At 37.1% G+C, this 25,576-nt stretch overlaps 1 protein-coding gene across 1 annotated transcript in view; it reads left to right on the top strand.

The window, feature by feature from the left end:
* Positions 1 to 25,576, top strand: part of APLF (aprataxin and PNKP like factor) — a 77,548-nt gene that overhangs the window by 45,891 nt on the left and 6,081 nt on the right. Inside the window, exons 7-9 of the mRNA XM_032873749.1 lie at positions 6,384 to 6,739; positions 7,393 to 7,518; positions 22,410 to 22,456. Of these exons, the coding sequence (XP_032729640.1) occupies positions 6,384 to 6,739; positions 7,393 to 7,518; positions 22,410 to 22,456 (529 nt within the window). The remainder of the gene's footprint in view (positions 1 to 6,383; positions 6,740 to 7,392; positions 7,519 to 22,409; positions 22,457 to 25,576) is intronic.

Below are 25,576 nucleotides of genomic sequence, written 5' to 3'. Positions count from 1 at the left end.
TTGTGTGTGTGTGTGTGTGTGTGTGTGTGTGTATATATATATAAGATTCTTGTTTAATTAAAAAAATCTTATATGTAGAGAGAAATCTATTAATTTTCAACCTTTGCATAGTGTTTCATGGTAAGAATGGATTCTAATTTATTTAACTGCTTCCCTAGTTGTGTCTCTCTTTTCCCTATAATAATTGACAGGTTGTTGAATGGGATTTTTTTTTTTTTTACCCTATCAATTCCAAACTGCTACTGAGGCCCAAAGCTGGGGACAAAAGTTCTAAGTATAAGTATCTCATGATTGAAAGGACCCCCAGCAGTAAGAGTCAAGCCTCTCCCTGTGAGGCTTATTGAAAGGAATGAGAAGGGTTCATCATCCTACCGCTGCCTCCCACCCCCCACCAGGCTTTATACAAAGAAACCCGAGAGGCCAGAAGATTTTAAGTTTGGGGGGGAGTGCTCTGTTTGTGGAGAGATGTTATGTTCTCTCTTTGAAACCAAGAGAGAAAGCACTCTAAAACAATTCACTGTGGAGTTTAGAGATGCCAACAGGAACAAGAGACTGACATTTTATTGGACATTTATTGGACATTTTTTTATTGACATTTATTGGACATTTGCTTAGCCAAGGGATTGCTAACCTGCCCTGTTTCTACATAAACAGGGAAAAAAAATTGGTGAGTTGACTCAGTGAGGAACTGCCAAGGGGAAGGTGGGTCAGGATTGCCCCATTCCTACCCAAGAGTTCCAGTCCCTGGCATGTGTGAGTTTGGTCCTGTATTGGAGGGAGATGAGATCGGGGTGTAATTGAGCAGCTTGGGAGAAAAGAGTATGCGTTTTAGAGAATTGTGGCATGAATACCACGGTGAGGGTTAGCTCCAAGAGGTAGCAAGATTGCCTTTCTCATAGGTTGTTTATTACCATTCAAGAAATATGGGTAAGAACTAGGTTCCTTTTGCAATATCTTTAGTCAGTTTGGATAGCCTTTTAAAAAAACTTAAATACTATGTATCTTAAAAAAGCAAAGACCATCAGGGGCATATGGTTTCACTTATTTGTGGGTGGCTCAACTGGTTAAGTGTCTGCCTTCAGCTCAAGTCATGATCCCAGGGGCCTGGGATTGAGCCCCACTTTGCCTGCTCAGCAGGAAGTCTGCTTGTCCCTCTCCCTCTCGTTCTGCCCACCACCCCCCTGCCCTGGCTCATGCTCACTCACTCTCTTACTCTCAAATATATATATATATATGTATATACATATATACATATACACACACACACACACACACACATACATAGTTGAATGGCAAAATTGGTAAATGGCAAATGGCAATGGTTAAAAAAATATATATATATATATATATATAAATATATATAAAGGAAAAAAGAAAAGACTATCAAAACATTTAAGTAATTGGACATCTGGGTGGCTCAGTTGGTCAAGCAACTGCCTTCACCTCAGGTCATGATCCTAGAGTCCTAGGATGGAGAAGTCATGCTAATTAGTATCTTCTCAGGAAATGTGAGCCATTGGATATTAAGTGATATCAAAACCAGTTTTCTCCAGGTGGCAGCCAGCATACACAAATCCTTGGTTATAAATGGGTTTGAACCTTCACATATACCTGTTATGTTGTCAGCACATCCCAGTAGTGGTTACCAGGAGGACTGAAGTTTATCTGAGCTACGTTTCCACTCCACAGGAAGTTAGGTAATTAAGAAGTCATTTTTAATAGGATACGAATAGGCTTACTGTTTGTCCTGGTAATAAGTACAGATTAAAAAGGTTCTGCAGTGCTAATGAGAATGTTACTTGGTTCAAAACATCTTTTTGGTTAAACTGAAACTTTTATCCGACCACTTCAAAGAAATCAAATTTTTTTCTGAGTTTTTTTGTGACAAAGCTTCATCCAAGTTTTTCTATGTGAGGGAGGAGTAATTTTACCATTCAACTGAAGGGGAAAAAAATCATGATTATATTTAGAGGGTAGAAATAAGTATTTCAGTAACAGAAATTATAAAGACAGTACACGTTAAGAGCATGACACATTATTGAATGGGGAGTTTAAAAGACTAGTAGTGTTTGGGGAAAAATTATATTCAAATGGAAGCAAAGTTGTATTCTCTTAATGTTTCATTTGTATTTTTCTGGTTCTTTTTCAATGAATGTTTGATGTGATTGTAAATATTTGATACAGGTATATATTTTCTTTTCTTTTTTAAAGATTTTCTTTTTTTTTTTTTTTTTTAATTTCTTTTCAGCGTAACAGAATTCATTGTTTATGCACCACACCCAGTGCTCCATGCAATACATGCCCTCCATAATACCCACCACCTGGCTCCCCCAACCTCCCACCCCTCGCCCCTTCAAAACCCTGATTGTTTTTCAGAGTCCATAGTCTCTTATTTCATCTCCCCTTCCAGTTTCCCTCAATTCCCTTCTCCTCTCCATCTCCCTATGTCCTCCATGTTATTTGTTATGCTCCACAAATAAGTGAAACCGTATGATAATTGACTCTCTCTGCTTGACTTATTTCACTCAGCATAATCTCTTCCAGTCCCATCCATGTTGATACAAAAGTTGGGTATTCATCCTTTCTGATGGAGGCATAATACTCCATAGTGTATATGGACCACATCTTCCTTATCCATTCGTCCATTGAAGGGCATCTTGGTTCTTTCCACAGTTTGGCAACCGTGGCCATTGCTGCTATAAACATTGGGGTACAGATGGCCCTTCTTTTCACTACATCTGTATCTTTGGGGTAAATACCCAGTAGTGCAATGGCAGGGTCATAGGGAAGCTCTATTTTTAATTTCTTAAGGAATCTTCACACTGTTCTCCAAAGTAGCTGCACCAACTTGCATTCCCACCAACAGTGTAAGAGGGTTCCCCTTTCTCCACATCCTCTCCAACACACGTTGTTTCCTGTCTTGCTAGTTTTGGCCATTCTAACTGGTGTAAGGTGGTATCTCAATGTGGTTTTAATTTGAATCTCCCTGATGGCTAGTGGTGATGAACATTTTTTCATGTGTTTAATAGCCATTTGTATGTCTTCATTGGAGAAGTGTCTGTTCATGTTTTCTGCCCATTTTTTGACATTATCTGTTTTGTGTGTGTTGAGTTTGAGAAGTTCTTTATAGATCCTGGATATCAGCCTTTTGTCTGTACTGTCATCTGCAAATATCTTCTCCCATTACGTGGGTTGCCTCTTTGTTTTGTTGACTGTTTCCTTTGCTGTACAGAAGCTTTTGATCTTGATGAAGTCCCAAAAGTTCATTTTTGCTTTTGTTTCCTTTGCCTTTGGAGACATATCTTGGAAGAAGTTGCTGTGGCTGATATCAAAGAGGTTACTGCCTATATTCTCCTCTATGATTCTGATGGATTCCTGTCTCACATTGAGGTCTTTTATCCATTTTGAGTTTATCTTTGTGTATGGTGTAAGAGAATGGTCGAGTTTCATTCTTCTACATATAGCTGTCCAATTTTCTCAGCACCATTTATTGAAGAGACTTGTCTTTTTTCCACTGTATATTTTTTCCTGCTTTGTCAAAGATTATTTGACCATAGAGTTGAGGGTCCATATCTGGGCTCTCTACTCTCTTCCACTGGTCTATGTGTCTGTTTTTATGCCACCATGCTGTCTTGGTGATCACAGCTTTGTAGTAAAGCTTGAAATCAGGTAATGTGATGCCCCCAGTTTTGTTTTTCTTTTTCAACATTTCCTTAGCAATTCGTGGTCTCTTCTGATTCCACACAAATTTTAGGATTATTTGCTCCAGATCTTTGAAAAATACCGGTGGAATTTTGATTGGAATGGCATTAAAAGTATAGATTGCTCTAGGCAGTATAGACATTTTAACAATGTTTATTCTTCTGATCCAAGAGCATGGAATGGTCTTCCATCTTTTTGTGTCTTCTTCAGTTTCTTTCATGAGTGTTCTGTAGTTCCTCGAGTACAGATCCTTTACCTCTTTGGTAAGATTTATTCCCAGGTATCTTATGGTTCTTGGTGCTATAGTAAATAGAATCGATTCTCTAATTTCCCTTTCTGTATTTTCATTGTTAGTGTATAAGAAAGTAACTGATTTCTGTATATTGATTTTGTATCCTGCCACATTACTGAATTGCTGTATGAGTTCTAGTAGTTTGGGGGTGGAGTCTTTCGGGTTTTCCATATAAAGTATCATGTCATCTGCGAAGAGAGAGAGTTTGACTTCTTCATTGCCAATGTGAATACCTTTTATTTCTCTTTGTTGTCTGATTGCTGTTGCTAGGACTTCTAATACTATGTTGAACAAGAGTGGTGAGAGTGGGCATCCTTGTCGTGTTTCTGATCTCAGTGGGAAGGCTGTGACCTTTTTCCCATTGAGGATGATATTTGCTGTGGGTTTTTCATAGACAGATTTTATGAAGTTCAGGAATGTTCCCTCTATCCCTATACTTTGAAGTGTTTTAATCAGGAACGGATGCTGGATTTTGTCAAATGCTTTTTCTGCATCAATTGAGAGGACCATGTGGTTCTTCTCTCTTCTCTTATTGATTTGTTCTGTCACATTGATTGATTTGTGAATGTTGAACCATCCTTGTAACCCAGGGATGAATCTCACCTGGTCATGGTGGATAATCTTTTTAATGTGCTGTTGGATCCTATTTGCTTGGATCTTGTTGAGAATCTTAGCATCCATATCATCAGTGATACTGGTCTGAAATTCTCCTTTTTGGTGGGGCCTTTGCCTGGTTTGGGGATCAGGGTAATGCTGGCTTCATAAAAAGAGTCTGGAAGTTTTTCTTCTGCTTCAATTTTTTGAAACAGCTTCAGGAGAATAAGTATTATTTCTTTGAGCGTTTGGTAGAATTCCCCAGGGAATCCGTCAGGTCCTGGGCTCTTGTTTTTTCGGAGGTTTTTGATCACTGCTTCCATCTCGTTACTAGATATCGGTCTATTCAGGTTGTCAGTTTCTTCCTGGTTCAATTTTGGGAGTTTATAGTTTTCCAGGAATGCATCCATTTCATCTAGGTTCCTTAACTTATTGGCATATAACTGTTGATAATAACTTCTGATGATTGTTTTTATTTCCTTGGTGTTAGTTGTGATCTCTCCCTTTTCATTCATAATTTTATTAATTTGAGCTTTCTCTCTTTTCTCTTGGATTAGTGTGGCCAGTGGTTATCTATCTTATTGATTCTTTCAAAAAACCAGCTTCTAGTTTCATTGATACATTCTACTGTATCTCTAGTTTCTATCTCATTGATCTCTGCTCTAATCTTGATTATTTCCCTTCTTGTGTGTGGAGTTGGCTTAATTTGTTGTTGATTCTCCAGTTCTTTAAGGTGTAGAGACAACTGGTGTATTCTGGATTTTTCAGTTTTTTTGAGGGAGGCTTGGATGGCTATGTATTTCCCCCTTAGGACTGCCTTTGCTGTATCCCATAGGTTTGGGGCCGAAGTGTCTTCATTCTCACTGGTTTCCATGAATTGTTTTAAGTTCTTCTTTGATCATCTGGTTGATCGAAGCATTCTTAAGCATGGTGGTCTTTAGCTTCCAGGTGTTTGAGTTCCTTCCAAACTTCTCCTTGTGATTGAGCTCCAGTTTCAAAGCATTGTGATCTGAGAATATGCAGGGAATAATCTCAGTCTTTTGGTATCGGTTGAGCCCTGATTTGTGACCCAGTATGTGGTCTATTCTGGAGAAGGTTCCATGTGTACTTGAGAAGAATGAGTATTCTGTTGTTTTAGGGTGGAATGTTCTGTATATATCTATGAGGTCCATCTGGTCCAATGTGTCATTCGATGCTCTTGTTTCTTTATTGATTTTCTGCTTGGATTTTCTTTTCTTTTTTTTTTTTTTTCTTTTTTAAAGATTTTTTTTTTTTTTTAAGATTCTATTTATTTACCTGACAGACAGAGATCATAGGCAGGCAGAGAGGCAGGCAGAGAGAGAGGAAAGGAAGCAGGCCCCCTGCCAAGCAGAGAGCCCAATGTGGGGCTTGATCCCAGGACCCTGCAACCATGACCCAAGCCGAAGGCAGAGGCCCCAACCCACCAACCCACCCAGGCACCCCAGATTTTCTTTTTTTTAAAGGTAATTTCTACACCCAGTGTGGGGCTCGAATTCACAATCCCGAGATCAAGAGTCACATGGTCTTCTGATTGTGCCAGCCAGGTGTCCCTGTATATTCCTTTTCTAATAACTGTAAATTGGTTTAAAGTAACCAAATTACAGACATGGAAAGTGGCATTTTTAATAACTTTAAAATGTGAATCTTAAAAGTTTAAAAAATATACATGTTGAATGAATCTTACAGTTTCATGCCTTTTTGCTTAAGCTTACATATTTCTTTTAAAACATCTTTCATTTATTTCTAATATCTTTTTTCTGATTTGTCTTTGTAGGCAATGCCAAGGTCATGTTCTACAATCACGTTAAGTAATACAGAGGTGAATGATATGAAGGCTAGTACACAGAGAAATGAAATCCCAATAGAGGAACTTGGTAAGGTTCCTGAACATAAAAGTATTGTGAAAGAAACACAAAGTAAAGAAGGCGAGGTGATGAGCTCTTCTGAGAGTCACATGAGTGCCCAGGACAAGTCCTACCAAGAGGAGTCTCAAGGATCTCCTTCTGAGTCCAGCTCTGAACTCTCCAATCCTGAAACTTTGCATGCAAAGGCAACTGACTCAGTTGCACAAGGTTCTGAAGAAAACAAGATCAAGAGGACATCCTGCATGTATGGGGCAAACTGCTACAGGTAAAATGAAATTACAGGTAGCCCGGAATTCCATTATTTCCATAGCAGGTGGCTATGTAGTATATGTGTATTAAAAGCCTAGTAAAGCACACTGAGCTAAGGGTAAGGAGCTTTATCATGTTTCTGCTTGTTGACACTTTCTCAGGATTCAGTGCTGTAAATCTTGCTAGAAACTTTCAAGATACAGTGGGGGAATTGTTTCATATGTAGACATGCTGATTAATGCAAGGACATGAACTAGGGAATCCAGACTTGAGAACTGAACCACCCATACCTAAATGCCTGCTTATTTAATGTCTTATTTAGATATTAGAAAGATGGCCTCATAAATAGTTATAGTATATAATATAACTCTCAAAAGAATTGTAAGTTGTGTTTAAGGTGTCTTACTTGTGCTTTCCCTTTATATTTTTCTAATTGTGCTTTTGAATCATCATGATGCTTTTATTTTGCTACCATGAGGGTTCTGTGCCAACCAGATGTCATAAGCTTTATTTTTAACAATGTAGCACATTGGTTCAATGTCTGGAATAATTAGATGTGCATTAGTTGGTTTCCTGCTATATCCTATTAATTATTTTTTGTAGTATATCTAGAACTCTCGTGTATCCTATTAATGGTTTTTTCTGACAGTATATTTGCCACCCTCATAGGAAGAATCCTGTTCACTTTCAACACTTCAGTCACCCTGGTGATAGTGATTATGGAGGTGTCCAAGTCATGTGTCAAGATGAGGCTGATGACCGGCCTGAATGTCCCTATGGAGCATCTTGTTACAGGTATGTACACCTAAAATGTTAGGTTGTACTCCTTTTCTCCTTAGTCTCTGTGGTATATTCAGAAGAAATGGCAGGCAACTTCTCACTTCAAGCCTTTATACTTCCATAAATAGTAGGTTTTCATTTTGTTAATAGGTAGGACTATAATATTTCTTTTAGATAATTATAAATTGTTCAAGTTATTAGCCTTGTAAATGCCTGAAATTGTTCCTCATTTCTAACTTTCTAAAATGCAAATCAGATCATTGAAAAACTGTCAGTGTTACCCCGTCATACACTCTATCCAGGCTCCTTAGTGTGACATAAATCAATTCAGGATGTTATCTCTGCTTTCGTCAACTTCTGCCACTCTGCCATTCTTCCCAACACATGAAATTTGATCCTAAAAGAAGAGTACCTTCTTCTCTTTCCTTTCATAGCATGTCTGTATCATGCACCGAAGAATTTATCTGGAATCATTTTCTTAGGCTTAGGAAGTTCTTTTATTATTTCTTTAGTGAAAATCTTATGGGAAAAGGATTCTTTCAGCTTTTGTGTATCTGAATATGTCCTAATTGATCAGTTGATTGATGGCTCTTTTCACTGGGTGTAGAATTTTAGCTTGGCACCTTTGGTTTTTTGTCCGTCACTTTAAAGATGTTCCATTGACTCATGCATCTGTAGTTTCTGTTAAAAGTTACTTGTTTGTCTCAAGATGGGATTGGGAGGGAGACAAACCATAAATGACTCTTAATCTCACAAAACAAACAGGGTTGCTGGGGGGAGGGGCGTTGTGAGAGGGGGGTGGGGTTATGGACATTGGGGAGGGTTTGTGCTATGGTGAGTGCTGTGAAATGTGTAAACCTGGCGATTCACAGTCATGTACCCCTGGGGATAAAAATATATGTTTAAAAAAAATAAAATTTATTTTAAAAAAAAGTTACTTGTTTGTCTTATTGTTGCCTTGAAATTAACCTGCCTTTCCTCTGGCCACTTTTAAGATTTTTATCATGACCTTTTTTTTTTTTTAAAGTAAACTCTACCCTTAACGTGGGGCTCAAACTCATGACCCAAGATTAAGAGTCTCATGTTTTACCAAGTGAACCAGCCAGATGCCCCTCATTGCTTTTACTTTCAACTGTTTAACTAATATGTGTTTAGGTATGATTTTTTTTTTTAACATATATCTTGTTTAGGGTTCACTGAGCTTTTTTGCATGTTGTTTGTCTTTGTTAGTTTGAAAACATTGCTTAGCTATTATCTCATCTCTCAGATATTGTTCTGCCTCATTCTATGTCTTCCCTCATTCTTCTACTCCAGTTAACCATGTTAAGTCTTTTGACTGTGTCCCATTTGTCTCTTATACATTGTTTCATTCTTTCCATTACTTTTCTTTTTTTTTACCTCTGTGCCTCAGATTGGATATTTGCTGTTGCTTGTCTTAGAGTTTAGTAATTCTCTCTTCTCAGGTGTCTAGGCTGCTGATAAACCTATGCACAGAGTTCATAATTTCCGAAATTGCATTTTATGCCTGTTATTTGTCATCAGTGAACATCCCCCCTACTCTGTTTGGCAGATAGGGCTAGTCATCTCTGTCCAGTCAGAGATTTGGATTATAAGTAATACCTACGTTGTTATTTTAATAAAACTCAATATGCCTTTGGTTTGTCTATATTCCTTTGGCATGGCTTGTCTAGACTTTTAACAGAAAAGCAGGTCTCTGTCTTCTTAGCTCTGAAACTTCCCTTGGGTATTCTGAGTTTAGCCAATTAGGCTACCACCCATGCATCCTAAAATCTGGCACATTTCTTGAGAGGAGACTAGTTATGTGTTTGTTGCAGATCCTTTCTTCCTAGTGGGGCTTCATCTCTGAAATAACAGCATGAATTAGAGATTTCATTCTACCAATTTGAAGTTCCAGACACAGACGTTAAACCTCTTATACTTCCCAGGAACTCAGCAGGTATTTCTTAGAAAGAATCAGCCTCGTGTTTGGGGTTCTTTTAGTTTTCAAATTGTCCTGACAACCCCATGAGCCCATGAAAAGCTCTACAAGTTTCTCTTTCTTCAACTAGAGTTCCTCCAGGTGACTCAAATCTTATTCTTCAGTCCACACCAAGAACTGGCAAAGACCTCTAGGGAAGAAAATACCAGTGATTGTCAGCTAACCTAGGAAGGGCTTTTTCTCTGTGGAATTTTAGATAACCCCAAATTCTCATTGCTTCCACAGTTCTGTCATAAAAATAATTTTGACAGTTTATCAGGGTTTTTTCCCTGGTTGTTAAGATATTAACCTGCCATGATGTCCTGTGCCCTTCCTAGAAGCAAAATCCAAATGTGCCTATTCTTGAGAAGAATGAATGTAAAATATAAAACCTTCCTAAGAATCATCAAATGTGAAATATCATCAAAATAATGTCAAAAATTGCTGCCTCCATGTCATCAGTCTCTTTACAAGAGGTCAGAACTGTGAGTAGGCAAGAGAAATTACTCCAAATCCAGTGACCTGCATATGCTAATAGAAACTTTTAGATCTAGATCTAAATATATTTATATATACATAGAGTGTATTTTTTTTTTCATCTCTTTAGCTGCTTGGTGTGTTGGTTCAACTTGGAGATAAAATCTGAAGGGTTTTTTTTCCCTTGTTAATTTTAATTACAGTTCAGAGAGACTCTTGGAGAATGATAGATATGATTGCTTACTCTGACTACTAAAGGAATAAAGGAACGAGAATAAGAAAGTTTAATGAGTTGCCAAAGACTCTAAAGCCAGTGAGATGAAAACCAAATCTCTTCCTTGCTCCATTCCAGCATTTCTCTGTGGCAGGGCCTGACTCCACCATTGTTACTTATGACTGGCTGGCTGGTTGGCTTCTTTCCTTTCTTTATTTTTTTAACATTTTATCTTTATATTTTATATATATTTACTTCATACTTTTTATTTTTTTATAATTGTAATACCTTCTAAGAGGGATGGCATAAGGAAGTGTATTAGTTATCAATGTTTGAGAGAGAGAGCACAAGCACAGAGGAGGGGCAGAGGGAGAGGGGGAAGCAGACTCCCCACTGAGTAGGGAGCCCAATGGGGGGCTTGATCCCAGGACTTGGAGATCATGACCAGAGCCAAAGGCAGATGCTTAACTTACTGAGCTACCCAGGCATACCATTCATGGCTTTCTAAAGTATTACAGTGTTTGTTTTTTATTCAATTGGCAAAGTAATATTTTGGAGTTAAAAAAAAAAAAAAGCAACTCTAGATAAGTTACTTTGAAGAAATTATGAATTTTTCAGATCATCAAGACGGTAGAAGAAACCCTAGTTATGGAAGTATGATATATATTTATATACCCTTTCTTGACACATCATTATTATTATTATTTAGGCAAAAAACATGCTCTAGTAGATATGTCATTGATCATAATATAACATTACTTTAGTTTTAGCAATTTACTCTTTAACAATCTTGATTTGCAAGAATATATCATTTTTTAAAAAGATTTTATTTATTTGAGAGAGGGGGAGAGAGCAACATGAATGTACACACTATGCAAGCATTGGGAGGGGCAGAAGCAGACCCCTCTGAGCCGGGAGCCCACATTGGGCTCCATCCCAGGATGCAGAATAGGTTGGAAGGTGGGAAACTTTTAGAGGATAAAGAATAAAGAACAAGGAAGAGAAAAATAGAAAATATCTGGTTAGCTGGGGCCACAGATTCAACCTTATTTGAGGTGAGAAAAAACAAGGAAATAAGTATACAACCCAGAGTTGGTATGGCATTTGGGGATCGGCAGACTGGATATATTATGATTTTGGTCAAAGAGAGCATTTCTAGGGACATGAAAGTTATCTAAGTGTTGGTTTGCTAACATGGCACCCCAGGCAGGAGCAACTCAATCTTGGGACTTGATTTTTTATTGCTACAGTGCTAGCATATAAGTCTACTGTATCAGAATGATAAAATGTTCTAATCCGGTTTGTTTAAAAACAAGGTTTTATGTAAATGCATGGTAGATTTTCCTATAGCCACAGAAGAAAAATACCAAAGTCTCAGAAATCATAAAATAACCCACAAAAATCAGCCAGAAATTACTATATTTACAAAAGTAAAAAAATATATGTATTCTGAAAGTAGAGCTGTGATAAGCTTGTTTTCCATAATGGTTGTTGACACATTTGGAAGGGAGATGAAGTTTATTGCTGAAACATTTTTGTTTGCTTTTTATCTTTGAAAATTTGCCTTCACAAAACAGGGTATTATTATTCTCAAGTAAAAACAGTCTCTCAAGTGAAACACTGAGTTGGTTTTTTGTTTTTTGTTTTCTGGTTTTACCTTCTAATCCCTTGAATGTGTGCAACTCAGTTTCTCTTTTTGAAATATATAGGTGATCGCAGCTGTGTGCAATACACTAAATAATCTTAGTTTTATACTATGTCAGCTACCTACATTTTTGTGATAGTGTATTTCCAAGCATTGCTGTCTATGGTCAAAGTTTTTATCATGATAGAGCAAATATGAAAACACCAAGGTACACATATATGGATATATTTCATTTTCAGCCATTCATTCCCATGAGTAAATCAGAAAAACAGATATGAATCACATATTAAATGCATACTACAGTAAAAATAAAGATTCCTAAAGCCCATATAAGAGGTTGATGTTTTAAAAAGATATTTAATTATTAAATTTTATTCTTTTCTAGACTATAAGTATTACTAAAATTTTCTGACATTATACTTCTTTAAACCTCACAAAATTAAATCAACCTGAAAAAATGGTAATATGAAAGAACTAGTTAATGTTGTCATTTTAAGTACTTTGCCCATTAGTAAATCTGATTTATTCTTTTTGTGCTGTACTCTATAGTCTGTCAGAAGAGGTGCTCAGTTTAATGCATTTGATTAGCTTAATACTTGTCGGAAATAGAATATTAGATACTTAATGTCTAATATAACCCAGTGATTGCTGTGCTTGTCTCTGACTCATTCACTTCCTCTGGTGTGTAATAGGATTTTATGCAGTGTATTACTCCTGTTCTTGTTTGTTAAATTAGGCACTAACTTTAGAATATATATAAGCTAAAATGAATGGAATCCATCTGCAACCAGTTTAGTGTAAAAATGTGAAGTCAAACTCATAACACTGCCTCAGATTTAAACACTCAAGGCAGGTATGTATTATGCAAATGAAAATGTTGGTGCCTTGATGTTTTTTGGAAGCCAATGACCTACTTTTTATTTTTTTTTATAATTGTAATACCTTCCAAGAGGGATGGCGTAAGGAAGTGTATTAGTTGTCAGCTGTAAGTGCTCTCACTGTCATGAATCTGCAACGTGATCTGTATAGTTGAAGGAACACAGTGTTCTGCGACAAGCATAACTGGTTTTTTAAAAGTGTATTTGATAGTAAGAAAATTCATTTTCTTTTGTTATTTGTTGATCCAAGCTTATAACTATGATCTAAATTTTTTTGCTATTTCCTTACTTATGTATTCATATTTTTTATTTAGAGAGAGAGAGTGCACATGCATGTGCTCATGAGCAGGGTGGGGGGAGAAGGAGAAGGAGAGAGAGCATCTCAAGGAGGCTCCACATGCAGGTTGGAGCCCGACATGGGGCTCAGTCTCAGGACCGTGAGATCATAACCTGGGCCAAAACCGAGAGTCGGTTGCTCAGTCGATTGAGCCATCCAGGCGCCTCTCCTCTTTTATTTTTGAAAAGTATTCCAAAGTATTGCAGTATTACCTTAATTGATCATATGTGCAGATGTACACTTCAGAGGATACTGATTTTGGGGAGCTGCTTCATAAAAATTAGAAATGTGTGTTTAACATCAATCCGTATTATTTTATTTGAGGCAAAATAGGTAGGTTTTTTTTTTAAAAAGATTTTATTTATTTATTTGACAGAGATCACAAGGAGCAGAGAGCCCCATGCGGGGCTTGATCCCAGGGCCCTGAGATCCCAGGACTTGAACCCTGGGATCCCAGGCTTGATCCCAGGACCCAAAGGCAGCAGCTTAACAAACTGAGCCACCCAGGTGCCCTAATAAGTAGGTTTTAATAGGGAAACTAGTTGTCTGGTAGTTGAGATTCCCAGAATCAATCATGTGAGGCCAACAGTCTTTTTTTTAAGATTGATTGATTTTATTTATTTAGTTAGTTAGTTAGTTATCAGAGAGAGAGAGCAATAGAGAGAGCAGAAGCAGGGGAAGTGTCAGGCAGAGGGTGAAGCAGGCTCCCCGCTGAGCAAGGAGCCTGATGTGGGGCTCAGTCCCAGGATGCGGGGTCATGACGAGAGCCTAAGGCAGCCGCTTAACCGACTGAGCCACCCAAGTGTCCTAGTCATTTTATTTATGGTTACAAATAATCAAAGTTGTTAGAATCTTAATCCATTTTTATAGGATCTGCATATAGAGGAAGTAACCTATCATTGCCTGCCATGCTTGCAGTTCTTTAATCACATGTAAGAATATCATCTTTGAAGAAAGTATCTTAGACTACACACACAGGCTCAGCTATGCAGTTTTACATAAGACTTGGCTATAATTTTTTTTTAACTACATTTAGAAATAGTAGTGACAACATCAACTATGTCTATGTAGCCTTGAAAAAATGTACTGGAATGTGTTTTGTGGTTTTGTTTTTCTTACTTCTTTATTTGAATATGCATCTATTTTCATAATGAGAAATTTTATTTTTTTGTTATGTTTAGTGTTAATTGCATGTATATAAGAATTTTCAGAGTTCTTTTGGCATGGATAGTAAATGTAATGATGTTCATTTAACAGATTGGCTACTTTTCATTATCTTATGCTGGTTTACTCTTTTATTATTTAATAAAGACCATATTAACTAACTCTTCTTTTTCCTCTAAATTTTGAGACTTAGATATTTGATAACATAGGATTCATGTTTTTTGCTTTAGATTTTAAAATAGATATTGACTTTCAAAAATGCAAGATAAATTATTTTGGAATGAAAACAAAAATATAGTATGATCACTTACTGAGCAAATACTGAGCATCCAGCCAGCCAGTAGTCACTATTTATAGGAGCTGATGTAAAATAGTACTTCAGGCTCATTTTAAATTACGGGTTTAAGTTTTGGTATTAAGTTACAAAATCTTTGGAAGTAAACAAAAATAAAAAGTATGAGTCCGTTCTTGTTACCGTTGCCTAGTTAATCTTAAGGTAGGGCTTTATGGTGGAGAGACATTGTCAGTAGACCTGGGTTCTAGATAGTTGTACCAACTCTGTAGCATGACTTTGTCATTTGATTTTCCTGGGCTTCAATTCCTCATGAAAATATGGGAAACGCAGAGGTTGGATCATTTGTGTTCCAGGGTCCTATACTCAGTAATGGCAATGCCCAGAGCAGAGAGCGATTTATTCATTTCCATAAAGCCAGACCGGTCATATTCCTAGCCCATTCTTCCTTAGCCTTCTCTCCTACCTCCTCTTCTTTTTCCCCACCTGTAATTATCACCAAGCCACAGAGCTCAGTTCCCTGAATGAGGTCCTTCTCTATTTGTTCTTACTCCTGAGGGAATCTGATTCAACTAAATGGTTCCAGACTCATACACTTGGTTGTAAAATAGGTAGTTCAAACTTAGTACATGTGAAACAGAACTCTGGATTTTTATCATGAAAACAATTCTTTCCCAAGTGCTCTCCACCTGTGTAAATGACTTCACCATTTCCACAGTGTTTAGGCTCCAAACCTAGAAACAGCCTTGATTTTTCTCTTTTCTTCACGTCCCACTTTCAGTCCCATCAGCGGTTCTTGCCATTTCTTCCTTGAAAATATATTAGGCACTGAGCACTTCTCTCTTCCCCACCTCTTATCATGTTAGTCCTAACCACCACGTCTTACCTCTGAAGTGCTGCAGTAGCTTCTTAAGTGTTACCCTAGTTTCTCCTCTTGCCCTCCTGTGGTTCATTTTCCATAAGCAACCAGAATAATTCTCTAAAATTAAATTGTATCATGTTTTCTTAATCAAAATCTCCCAATATTTTCCCACAAAACTCTTTACTGTAGCTTACAAGTCCTTCTCTGACTACATACTGTACTGTTTCTCATTCATTCTCTTTGAGCTTTACAAATCTGTGTGTTTTTCCAAATACCTTAGCTTGTTTCCTACCTCAGGGACTTAGTGAATTTACAGACATTTTCCATTTCCTTTTCCTGGAGTGTTCTTCCTTCAGATATGTATTTATTCCAATACCAATATCATTAAAATCAGAATTTTTTTTGGAAAATGTATATTTTAAAATATAACAGCTCCTGAAACCCTGGTATGGTTATGGGTGTATAGTTTTATGTTCAGAAACCAAATATTGCCATTAATAATTAAGAATAATACAAAAAAAAAACCTCAGAAAGGATTTTGAGGTCTGCTAAGTTACAGAAAATGCCATTTGCGATGGATGTAAATCTTTTATGAATGAACTCTGAGTATTTCCATTCATTATTAGGAAAAAGTCCTAGGTGGAATTTGGCATTATCTTTGAAAGTTATCTCAAATGCTCATGTGCCCTCACAGAGCTGCACAAAACTGCCACTTAGCCTTAACCCAGAGTTATATGAAAAAGACATTCTGCCTTGTTATGAAATGACTGATTTTTGAAAATGAAATATGCACAGGTGAATGTTAGAAAATTTTCTATAGGGATGCCTGGGTGGCTCAGTCAATTAAGCATTTGCCTTGGACTGGGGTCATGATCCCGAGATCTTGGGATCAAGGCCCACATCAGGCTCCCTGCTCAGCTGGGAGTCTGCTTCTCCTTCTGCCTGCCTCTCCCCCAGCTTGCACGTGTGCTCTCTCTTTTACGTACACTCTCTCTCTGACAAATAGAAAAATCTTAAAAAAAAAAAAAGAAAGAAAATATTCCATGAATATGTGAAGCATGATGAGGAAAATATTCTATCATAATAATATGTATTATTAAAAACAAAATTCAGCTATTTAGTATTAATTGGCAATACTTTTTCCCCCATATTTTGTTATTTAATAGACTTTCGAATTTTTTAATTTTTTTCATTCCATATGCACTCTTTAATTGGCAGTTACTTTTACTGGCACATAGAGTTTTCACACATTGTTGGCTGTCTTAAAGTAAAATTAATTTCTGTTTCTATAAAAATAGCTGACATGTGGAATATACTTAAATAGCCTATAAGTTTTTATACCTGTTACTTCATTTAACCCTGGGAACAACCCTGTGTGAGCTAAGCAGTATTATCCCTGCTTTACAGATGAGTAAATGGTGACTTGGTTTATAGGACTTTCCATGAATCACACAACCAGTAAAAGGTATAGTTTGAATTCATAATCAGCCCTTCTGATCCTGAAACCTGAACCCCTTCCATAGCAATGCCAGTGGTCCAAAGTTCAACCAGCCAAATGAGGACAGATCCAGAACACGGTGGCCTCTATCTCTTAAGCATTTGTGAAGGACTGTGTGTTCCTGTATTCCATGCATGATTGATTGACTAGAGCTAAGTGTCTGGTGATGCTGACCAGTCAGTATCTCAGGAACCTGGTTGCAGTGGAGTCTGCTTTATACGATTGTTACATTTTCATTGTTTCGTGGGGAAGTAATATGAATTGTTAATGGCAGGAAATTCTAACATGTTTTAGTCTTAGGTTTGCATAAAAAGATTCAGTGAGTACTTGGATTATTAACTTTATAAGTGTGAATATAAAGGAGTTTCAGCTCATTGACGTTCTTTCCAACCTAATGAGAATAGGCATTCTCTGGCAAATTTCCGGTAAAAAAACCACCTTTCAAAGGATAGGGTTCTGAAAACATTAGGATTCGTGGATTAGGATTACTATAAAAATGTTAAGTGTTAACATGAACTCAAAAACACTTATTACCAGTCTCGAAATTACTAGAAACTGCTTTTTGTGCTCCAACCAGTGAGAATTTTAAACTTTGGTATGTACTGACAATATTGACAATACAATATTGATAATATTCTGTCAAGTTCCTTTCAACACTTATTTTAAGAAACAGTAGTAAAGTTAGCAAAAACAAGTTTCTTGTTTTCTTATTAAATAGGAAAATATAAAATATTTCACCAATTTGGAAACATGTAAAAGTTTAACTAAAAAAAACCTTTTACCTTAAAAGAATCTACATTCTGGTAGGTAAATTTGTTAAAACTACAGATGAATACTGCCTTGTGAAAGGTGCTATAAAAGATATTAAAAGATGCAAGAAAAACTCCGTGGCTTCTAGTGGCTCATTTGGTAGATGATAGAGAACACACACACACACACACACACACACATACATACACACTTGTGTTGAAAATTTAGATGACACTGTAAGAAGTTACCTAGTGAGGAGCGCCTGGGTGGCTCAGTTGTTAAGCGTCTGCCTTTGGCTCAGGTCATGATCCCAGGGTCCTGGGATTGAGCCCTGCGTCAGGTTCTCTGCTCAGTAGGAAGCCTGCTTCTACCTTTCCCAATATCCCTACTTCTGTTCCCTCTTTCACTCTGTCTTTCTCTGTCAAATAAATAAATTAAAATCTTCTAAAAAAAAAATTATGTAGTGAGCACCCAATGGTAGATATGGGCCATGTATTCTAGAGCTGTGTCCCAGTGATTATCAGAATTCCCTTCCTAAAGGAGGTATGATTTGAACTTGGGCATTGTATAGCAGGAAGAACGTTCTTGGCAAAAACGCTGTGAGCAAGTACCTACTGATGGCAAAGAATCAAAAATACTCTCCTGGAGTAGAAATGAAAACTTGGAACTGCAAATAAAGGTTGGGACTGGGATTACAGGACACCTTGAAGAAGGGCATAATTTAAGAATTTAACATTCAGAATACTGATTTTTTTTAACATTTAAATTGCTACATAAACAAGACATGTCTAAAACTTATTTTTATTTTGAGTATGTGCTTTTACATGTGATATATTCTCTTTTCTTTTTGGCTCATTTTCCTATTAAAGTCCATGCTGAGAGTTATACTTATCATCAATGAAGAAAATATACTTGGAAATACATCCTAAAGATCTAAAGAGAAAACTTTTGGATTTGTCACAGAAGATATTTTTTCTTCGTTTTTAAGCAAAAACTGTACTGATAATCCTTTTGTTTGAAATTGGAAGTTTGGCCTCTAAATGTGGAAAAGTATCAAATCGACTCGTTTCTTCTGGTTTCCTTTATGGTCTTACACTTGTCTTTTTTTTTTTTTTAAAGACTTTATTTATTCATTTGACAGATAGCACAAGCAGGGGGTGCAGTAGGTAGAGGGAGAAGCAGACTCCTCTGCAATCAGGGAGCCTGATGTGGGGCTTGATCCTAGAACCCTGGGATCATGACCTAAGCCAAAGGCAGACGCTTAACCAACTGAGCCGCCCAGGTGCCGCTACGCTTGTCTTGTAATGAAAATAGCAAGTTCTTCTAGGAAAGGATGGAAACTATTATCAGAGTCTCTAAGAAGCATCCCCCCCTTCTAAGGCAGATGAAAATCTGTCCATGGAGCTGCAAATCCTTTTCTTTTCTGGGTACAAAATTTCAAAATACACTTTTCTGCTCTTCTGTTTGGGAATATACAAATGTAAAACTTTTTTCCTCATCTTTTTTTCTGAAGTGGTTTGCCTTCCCCTAGGCAGTATGTGAGATGATATTATATAGGCGGGGTTTGCGAGGCCCACTGTGGCTGTGTTTCAAGATAATGGAGAAGCAGGAACTATCTTCTGCAACCGGAAGGTTGAATCAGTACCCAGGCCCCCAGCCTGTTTGCCTTTAAAAACAGTAATTCTCACTTTCAGTCTCTGTGGTGGTGACAGCTGTTATCAGCAGTCTTTTAACTGGTATTTGGTGCATAAACTGTACTTGAGTCTCTGTAAACTCTTTGGTTCCATTTCTGTATCTTTTTTTTTTTTTAATTTGAGTGTAGTTGACACACATGTTACATGAGTTTCAGGTGTACAACACAGTGCAACAAGTTTATATATTATGCTCTGCTGACCCCAGGGGTAGCTACCATCTGTCACCATACAAGCTGTTACAGTATCATTGACTATATTCCTTATGTTGTGCCTTTTATTCCTGTGACTTACTTATTCCATAGCTGGAAGCCTCTTTCTCCCACTCTCCTTCACCCATTTTTCCCATCCTCCCACCTCCGCCCTTCTGGCAACCATCAGTTTGTTCTCTGAATTTATAGGTCTCATTCTGTTTTTGTTTGTTTGTTTATTCACTTGGGTTTTTTTCGGATTCCAGGTATGAGTGAAATCACATTGTATTTGTCTTTCTCAGTCTGACTTATTTCATTTAGCATAATATCCTCTAGGGCTATCCATGTTGTTGCAAATGGCATGATCTCATCCTTTTTTAATGGGTCTACGAGATTACACACACACACACCACACATCTTCCTTATCAATTTTTCTATCGATAGACCCTTTGGTTCCTTCCATATCTTGGCAATTATAAATAATGCTACAGTAAACATAGGGGTGCATATATTCTTTCAAATTAATGTTTCTTTCTTTGGGTAAATATCATATGGTATTTCTGTTTTTAATTTTTGAGGAACTTCCATGCTGTTTTCTGCAGTAGCTTCACCAATTCACATTTCTACCAGTAGTGCACATGAGTTCCTTTTTCTTCAAATCTTCACCAACACTTGTTATTTGTTGTGTTCTTGATTTTAGCCATTCTGACAGGTGTAAGGTGACATCTCATTGTGGATTTGATTTGCAGTTCCTTGATTGGTGATGGTGAGCATCTTTTCAAGTGTCTGGTGGCCATTTATAGGTCTTCTTTGGAAAAATTCTGTTCAGGTCCTCTGTACTATTTCTGTACTTATTTCTAAAGACAGACATTCACTTACTTGAGACTTTCTAAAAGCAGCTTTTGAAAGAGGCTGTAGTAGCAAACAGTTAAGACTATAAACTGTTCAATAAATTTCTTCTTAATTATTAAGAGCAAAGTGGGAAAAGTTGGGACTGCTTGGGACCTGAAAAATATATGTATTAAAATGAAGAAAACAGTTTTAAATCTCAGAAGACTATAAATAGTAATAATAATAACAACAATTGGACATCTATATGGATTATTAACACTTGAAGAATCTCAACAGAGGTTTACGAAATTTCAGTGTACTAATCTTGCTACTTTTCAGTAGGTTTGCCATTTTTTTCAAAACAAAAACCTTCCAGTGTATTTAATTTTATCACACTCACACAAAAAGATTTTGTAAAAGGTTACCAAAAATACTCCCAAATGACCAACAATCTTTTTCCAGGTTATTGGAATTAATGTCCCTCTCCCTCATGTTTCTGCTCCTCCTCCTCTGACCTCCAGCATGAATTGCATTTTCATAGACTGCATTCAACAAGTCAGTGAGCTGTGCTGGTGTGTTCAGTCTTCCCACAGATCATCCCGGCAGCTTTGTTCATGTGCAACTCTCTTGGCCACGTTGAAGTTGTCCAGTTTCTTTCTCTCAACTTCGAAGTATCTTTTCCATTAAAAGGTCAGATTTGGGTTAATTATCCCAAATACACAATCTTTTCTAGAATCTTTTATCCACTTTTCAAAACTGTTGAGTTATGACCCTAATTAACTGTGTGGTTGCAATCTTATAGTGTGTTAATGCTCACAGATGAAAAGTGATCCCAAGAAACCCAAGAAAGAAGAGATATTAGCAATAAGAAACATCCCTGACACCTGACAGAGCCTGACATGTAATTAGTGCCCCATGACTATTTATTGAACCAGTGATGGATGTGCCAATGGTTAACATTCATTACTTACAACCTATCATGCCCTTAGATTAAGGACTTGCTCTGTATTCTTCATGAATCCTCACAACAGCTTTGTATGAGCTGTGTAGCTTAGCTCATGCCTATTGTCAGTGTACCCCAGCTCTCCTGTGTGAGTCCCCTAAGAGAGGTACCCATCAAGTGGGTCATGATCGACCAGCTACTGATTTGGATTTTTGCTGCCTGGGCAGTTTTTTATTATCTGGAGAATGTCTTATATATATAGTGTATCCCAACATTCATTTAACTAACAAAATAATAGAAGGATCATAGGTACATATAATCAAAAACAGATACCCAAACAGTAGTTTCTGTTTGACTTTGGAGTATGTCGTATACATTTCTCAATGCAAATTGCCTTTTCTGTTTTCTCTTAACAATTGGTGATCTTTAGAGACATGACTTAGATGCTTTTGTCTTTGGATTCAAGAAGACCATAAAAGTATCCTTTCAGAGATTACAAACACATATACACACATATTTGATATTTTGTGTTCTATGTTTTATACACGATTATACATTGTATTTTTATATATGTGATACATGGCATTGACATTTTAGAAATATAATATGTTATATTTGGGGAATATGACATCTTGTTTTTCATCTCATATTATTTTTCTCCAGTAAGTCATGAGGGAAAAACTTTTGTCTGGTTCATCAGGATATCTTTGCATCTAGAAATATGCCTGGCATGTAATAAGCACTTAATGTTGTAATTAAAAAGCAAATGCTTTGGGTACCTGGGTGGCTCAGTCAGTTAAGCGTCTACCTTCGGCTCAGGTCATTATCCCAGGGTCCTGAGATCAAGCCCCATGTCGAGCTCCCTGCCAGGGGGAGACTGCTTCTTCCACTCCCTCTGCCTCTCCCCCGGCTTGTGCTCTCTCTCTCAAATAAATAAATCCTTAAAAAAATAAAAAAAAAAAAAAAGGGTTTTGTATAGCATGGTGACTGTAGTTAACAACGAAAAAAACAAATGCTTTTCAGTAAGAAGCTTATTGGGGCCTAATTTTATTTGTAGGTTAGTTATTTTGTTGTTGTTGTCGTTTTTGTGTAAATATTCCTACTAATTTTTAGTGATTGGAAAACTAGATCTTATTTTTGGTTCTCCTTTTTTAGGAAGAATCCTCAGCACAAGATAGAATATAGACATAGTGCAGTTCCAGGTAAGTAATTTTACCTCAGGTAACAAGATGAAATCTTCAAATGATTCTCTTGTTAAACCTAGGTACAATTTCGAGTTATGTGAATTTTTGTTTAATGTCTGCTTCTATGAATTTGCTGATTTTAATGGTTTTTCTTAGATTTAAAAAAGGTGATAGGGGCGCCTGGGTGGCTCAGGTGGTTAGGTAACTGCTTTCAGCTCAGGTCATGATCCTGGAGTCCTGGCATCAAGTCCCACATCTGGCTCCCTGCTCAGCGGGGAGTCTGCTTCTCCTTCTAACCCTCCACTTCCTATGCTCGCTCTCTCAATCTCTCTCTCTCTCTCATTCTCTCTCAAATAAATAAATAAAATTTTTTTAAAGTGGTAAATTTTTTATATACCAGATGTTTTCTACAATCGTTGCACAACAATATATATTTATCATTGTATCTTTTAGAATTCTTTTGTTGGCCAGTATCTGAAAACAAAATCTCAAACTATCCTCAGTGATAATGAGAACTTACTGATTTTTTTAAGTGAAAAAATACAATAAGTGTGGATGGATTTAGACATTTACTGCTTTGGCTCATTAGTAATGTCAATAATGTCACCAATGACCCAATTTCCTTTCATCATTCTGTCTTTAAAGGGGTCATTATCATCCTAAGACCGGCTCCTCCCCACCAGAAAGGGACTAGACGCATCCTTATTCAGCACCCTTGTTTACATCTCAGGAGAGAGAGTGGATGAACAACTTCAGTTCTCACTATTCCTAGGAAGAATCATGAAATTTACTTTTTTTACTGATTTAGATCATATCGTTTACTCTTGAATGAATCACTAGGACCACTGATGAATTTGAACCATCCCTGGAATTAGGATAGGTCACTTTCTTCAGAACCACAGGGATCCCTGATAGAAACTTAAGTTTTGGGGGAAAGAGAGGCAGGGAGGACAGATACCAGGGAAGCATCCATCCAATGTCCTTCAGTCTTAGGTGCAGGCATCCGTCCTACCTTCTCTTTCCCCCGTTCCAAACTCGAATACTTTTTAACTTTAACAAATTCTGGCTTCTTTGTATCGTTCATATAATGCAGAGGCCAATTTGGCACACAATATTTCTACCCACAGAATGAGAGAAGAAAATGCATATTCTGCAAGCTATGACCACATGCACATGTGTGTGCATAAACACAGCCCCTTTGTAACCAAGTGACAGAAGTAAAGAATTTCACCATGAAAGAATTCCATTTGAAATTTGTCACTGAAACACATTTTCGTACTTTAGTATTTCAAACACAACTCATTTTATCCGAGCTCATAGGTTATAGAGGTTACACCTTACGTGTTACACATATTTTTACTGGGGCTGTATCCAATGATGTAGCATTTCTGGGGGTTAAATAAACTTTCTTACCAGCAGTCATGTAATGTATGTTGATTAAAGCATATTTTCTTAGCAAGATTTAACACTGTCCCAGGAAAATGCATTTGACACATCTGTATCTTTATAAAAATAAGAACCAATTTCCTAAAAACTATCAATGCACACCAGGTACAATAGTTTAATCTGAGCTTTCTTTGAAAAGCCTCTTTGAATTATCATTAGGGAATCTTCTGAAGGAAGAACATATTTTTACAGCAACTAATTTTCTTTAAGAAAAGATTTTCATCTCATTGGAAAGCCAGTTTTTATAAAAGTGTAGGTATTTTTAAGCAACATTTAATTTAAAAAAAAAAAAGATTTTATTTGTCAGCGAGAGAGATAGAGACAGAGAGAGAACACAAGCTGGAGAGGAGAGGCAGAGAGAATGGGAGAAGCAGATCCCTCACTGAGCGGGGAGCCCAACGTGGGCCTCGATCCCAGGACCCTGGGATCGTGACCTGAGCCCATGGCAGATGCTTAACCTCCTGAGCCACCCAGGCATTCCAAAATTTAATTTTATATTTTTAATCTACTTTCAAGGCCAAATTGTCGAAACACTCTTCCTACTCTAAAACTTATAAATTAAGGTTTCTGGAGTATTTCCAATCTTAAATATTGGGGTGTAATTATATTTCTTAATTTAGAGTTATCTCACAGTGAATTCTAACATCCTAGTTTTTCTTATCTCCTGAATCCTTAAAGTTTAACATCACCCAAGATCTTACTCTCATTTACATAGATTCATTATATACTTATTGATTCATTTATTATGTCTTCCAAACAAGCAGAGTTAACAGAGATCGTGAGAACCAGCTCTGGCTCTATATGTGCTTGTGGCAAAGACGGTCTAAAATCTCTGAGGAAAGGGAAGAAGTACTTTCTGCTGGGGCTTATCAGGGTAGACCATGATGTGGGAATCTAGGCTAAGTTGGTCTTTAAGGTGCTTGGATTTGAATCGCCTGTGTTTCTTAGCTTTGTGGTCGGTAGATAGAGGATATCCCAGACAAAGTGAGGAATAGATCAGTGAAAGACACCAAGGAGGAAGATGGTAAGTGGTGTATGGGGTTAGCAAGTGGATCAGTTCAGCTAACCTGGAGAGTGTCTGTAGTTAACTGTGGATGATACTAAAAGGTTGTATTGTATCAGATTACAGAAGCCCTTGAAAACTATACCAAAGATACAGGTGCATTGGCTTGGAGTGGGGAGGCAGTATTTTATCCAAATCAAGTTGGTGACGATGAACAGTCAGAGTTAGAGTGGGGGAAGATTTCTGGATGTTAAGCAGTTGAATAAAGGGCCAGAGCTTTGTTGGCCAACATGAGAATGGAAAGATAGAATTGGATTCAAGTAAGATTTTGAAAGAAATATCAGATTTGCCAACTAATTGGTTTGGGGCCTGTGGTGACATAAAGGAAATAATGATGACTCAGAATTATAATACAATTTATCAGGAGACTAGGGATGACATTTACATATCATAGAGATCAGGAGGAAGAGCCAGGTAGCTGTTGCTTTAATTTAAACATGTTGAATTTGAGGTGGGGTATCATATCTACGCAATGAGACAATAAAATTTAAGATGGTACCAATGTTAAAATAACTGCATTAAACTCTTAATATTTAATTTCTGATTTTAGCTCTCCTAAAACATTTCTGTCTACAGAGTTCTTCCACACATGTAACAATTTATGTAGGTTTTTTTTTTTTTTTGTAGAT

Source organism: Lontra canadensis, unplaced genomic scaffold (genome assembly GCF_010015895.1).
Source record: "Lontra canadensis isolate GAN:19392208 unplaced genomic scaffold, GSC_riverotter_1.0 scaffold50, whole genome shotgun sequence".
Lineage (NCBI taxonomy): Eukaryota > Metazoa > Chordata > Mammalia > Carnivora > Mustelidae > Lontra > Lontra canadensis.
Note: the sequence above shows the minus strand (reverse complement) of the source record. Positions and strands in the feature narration are given on the sequence as shown.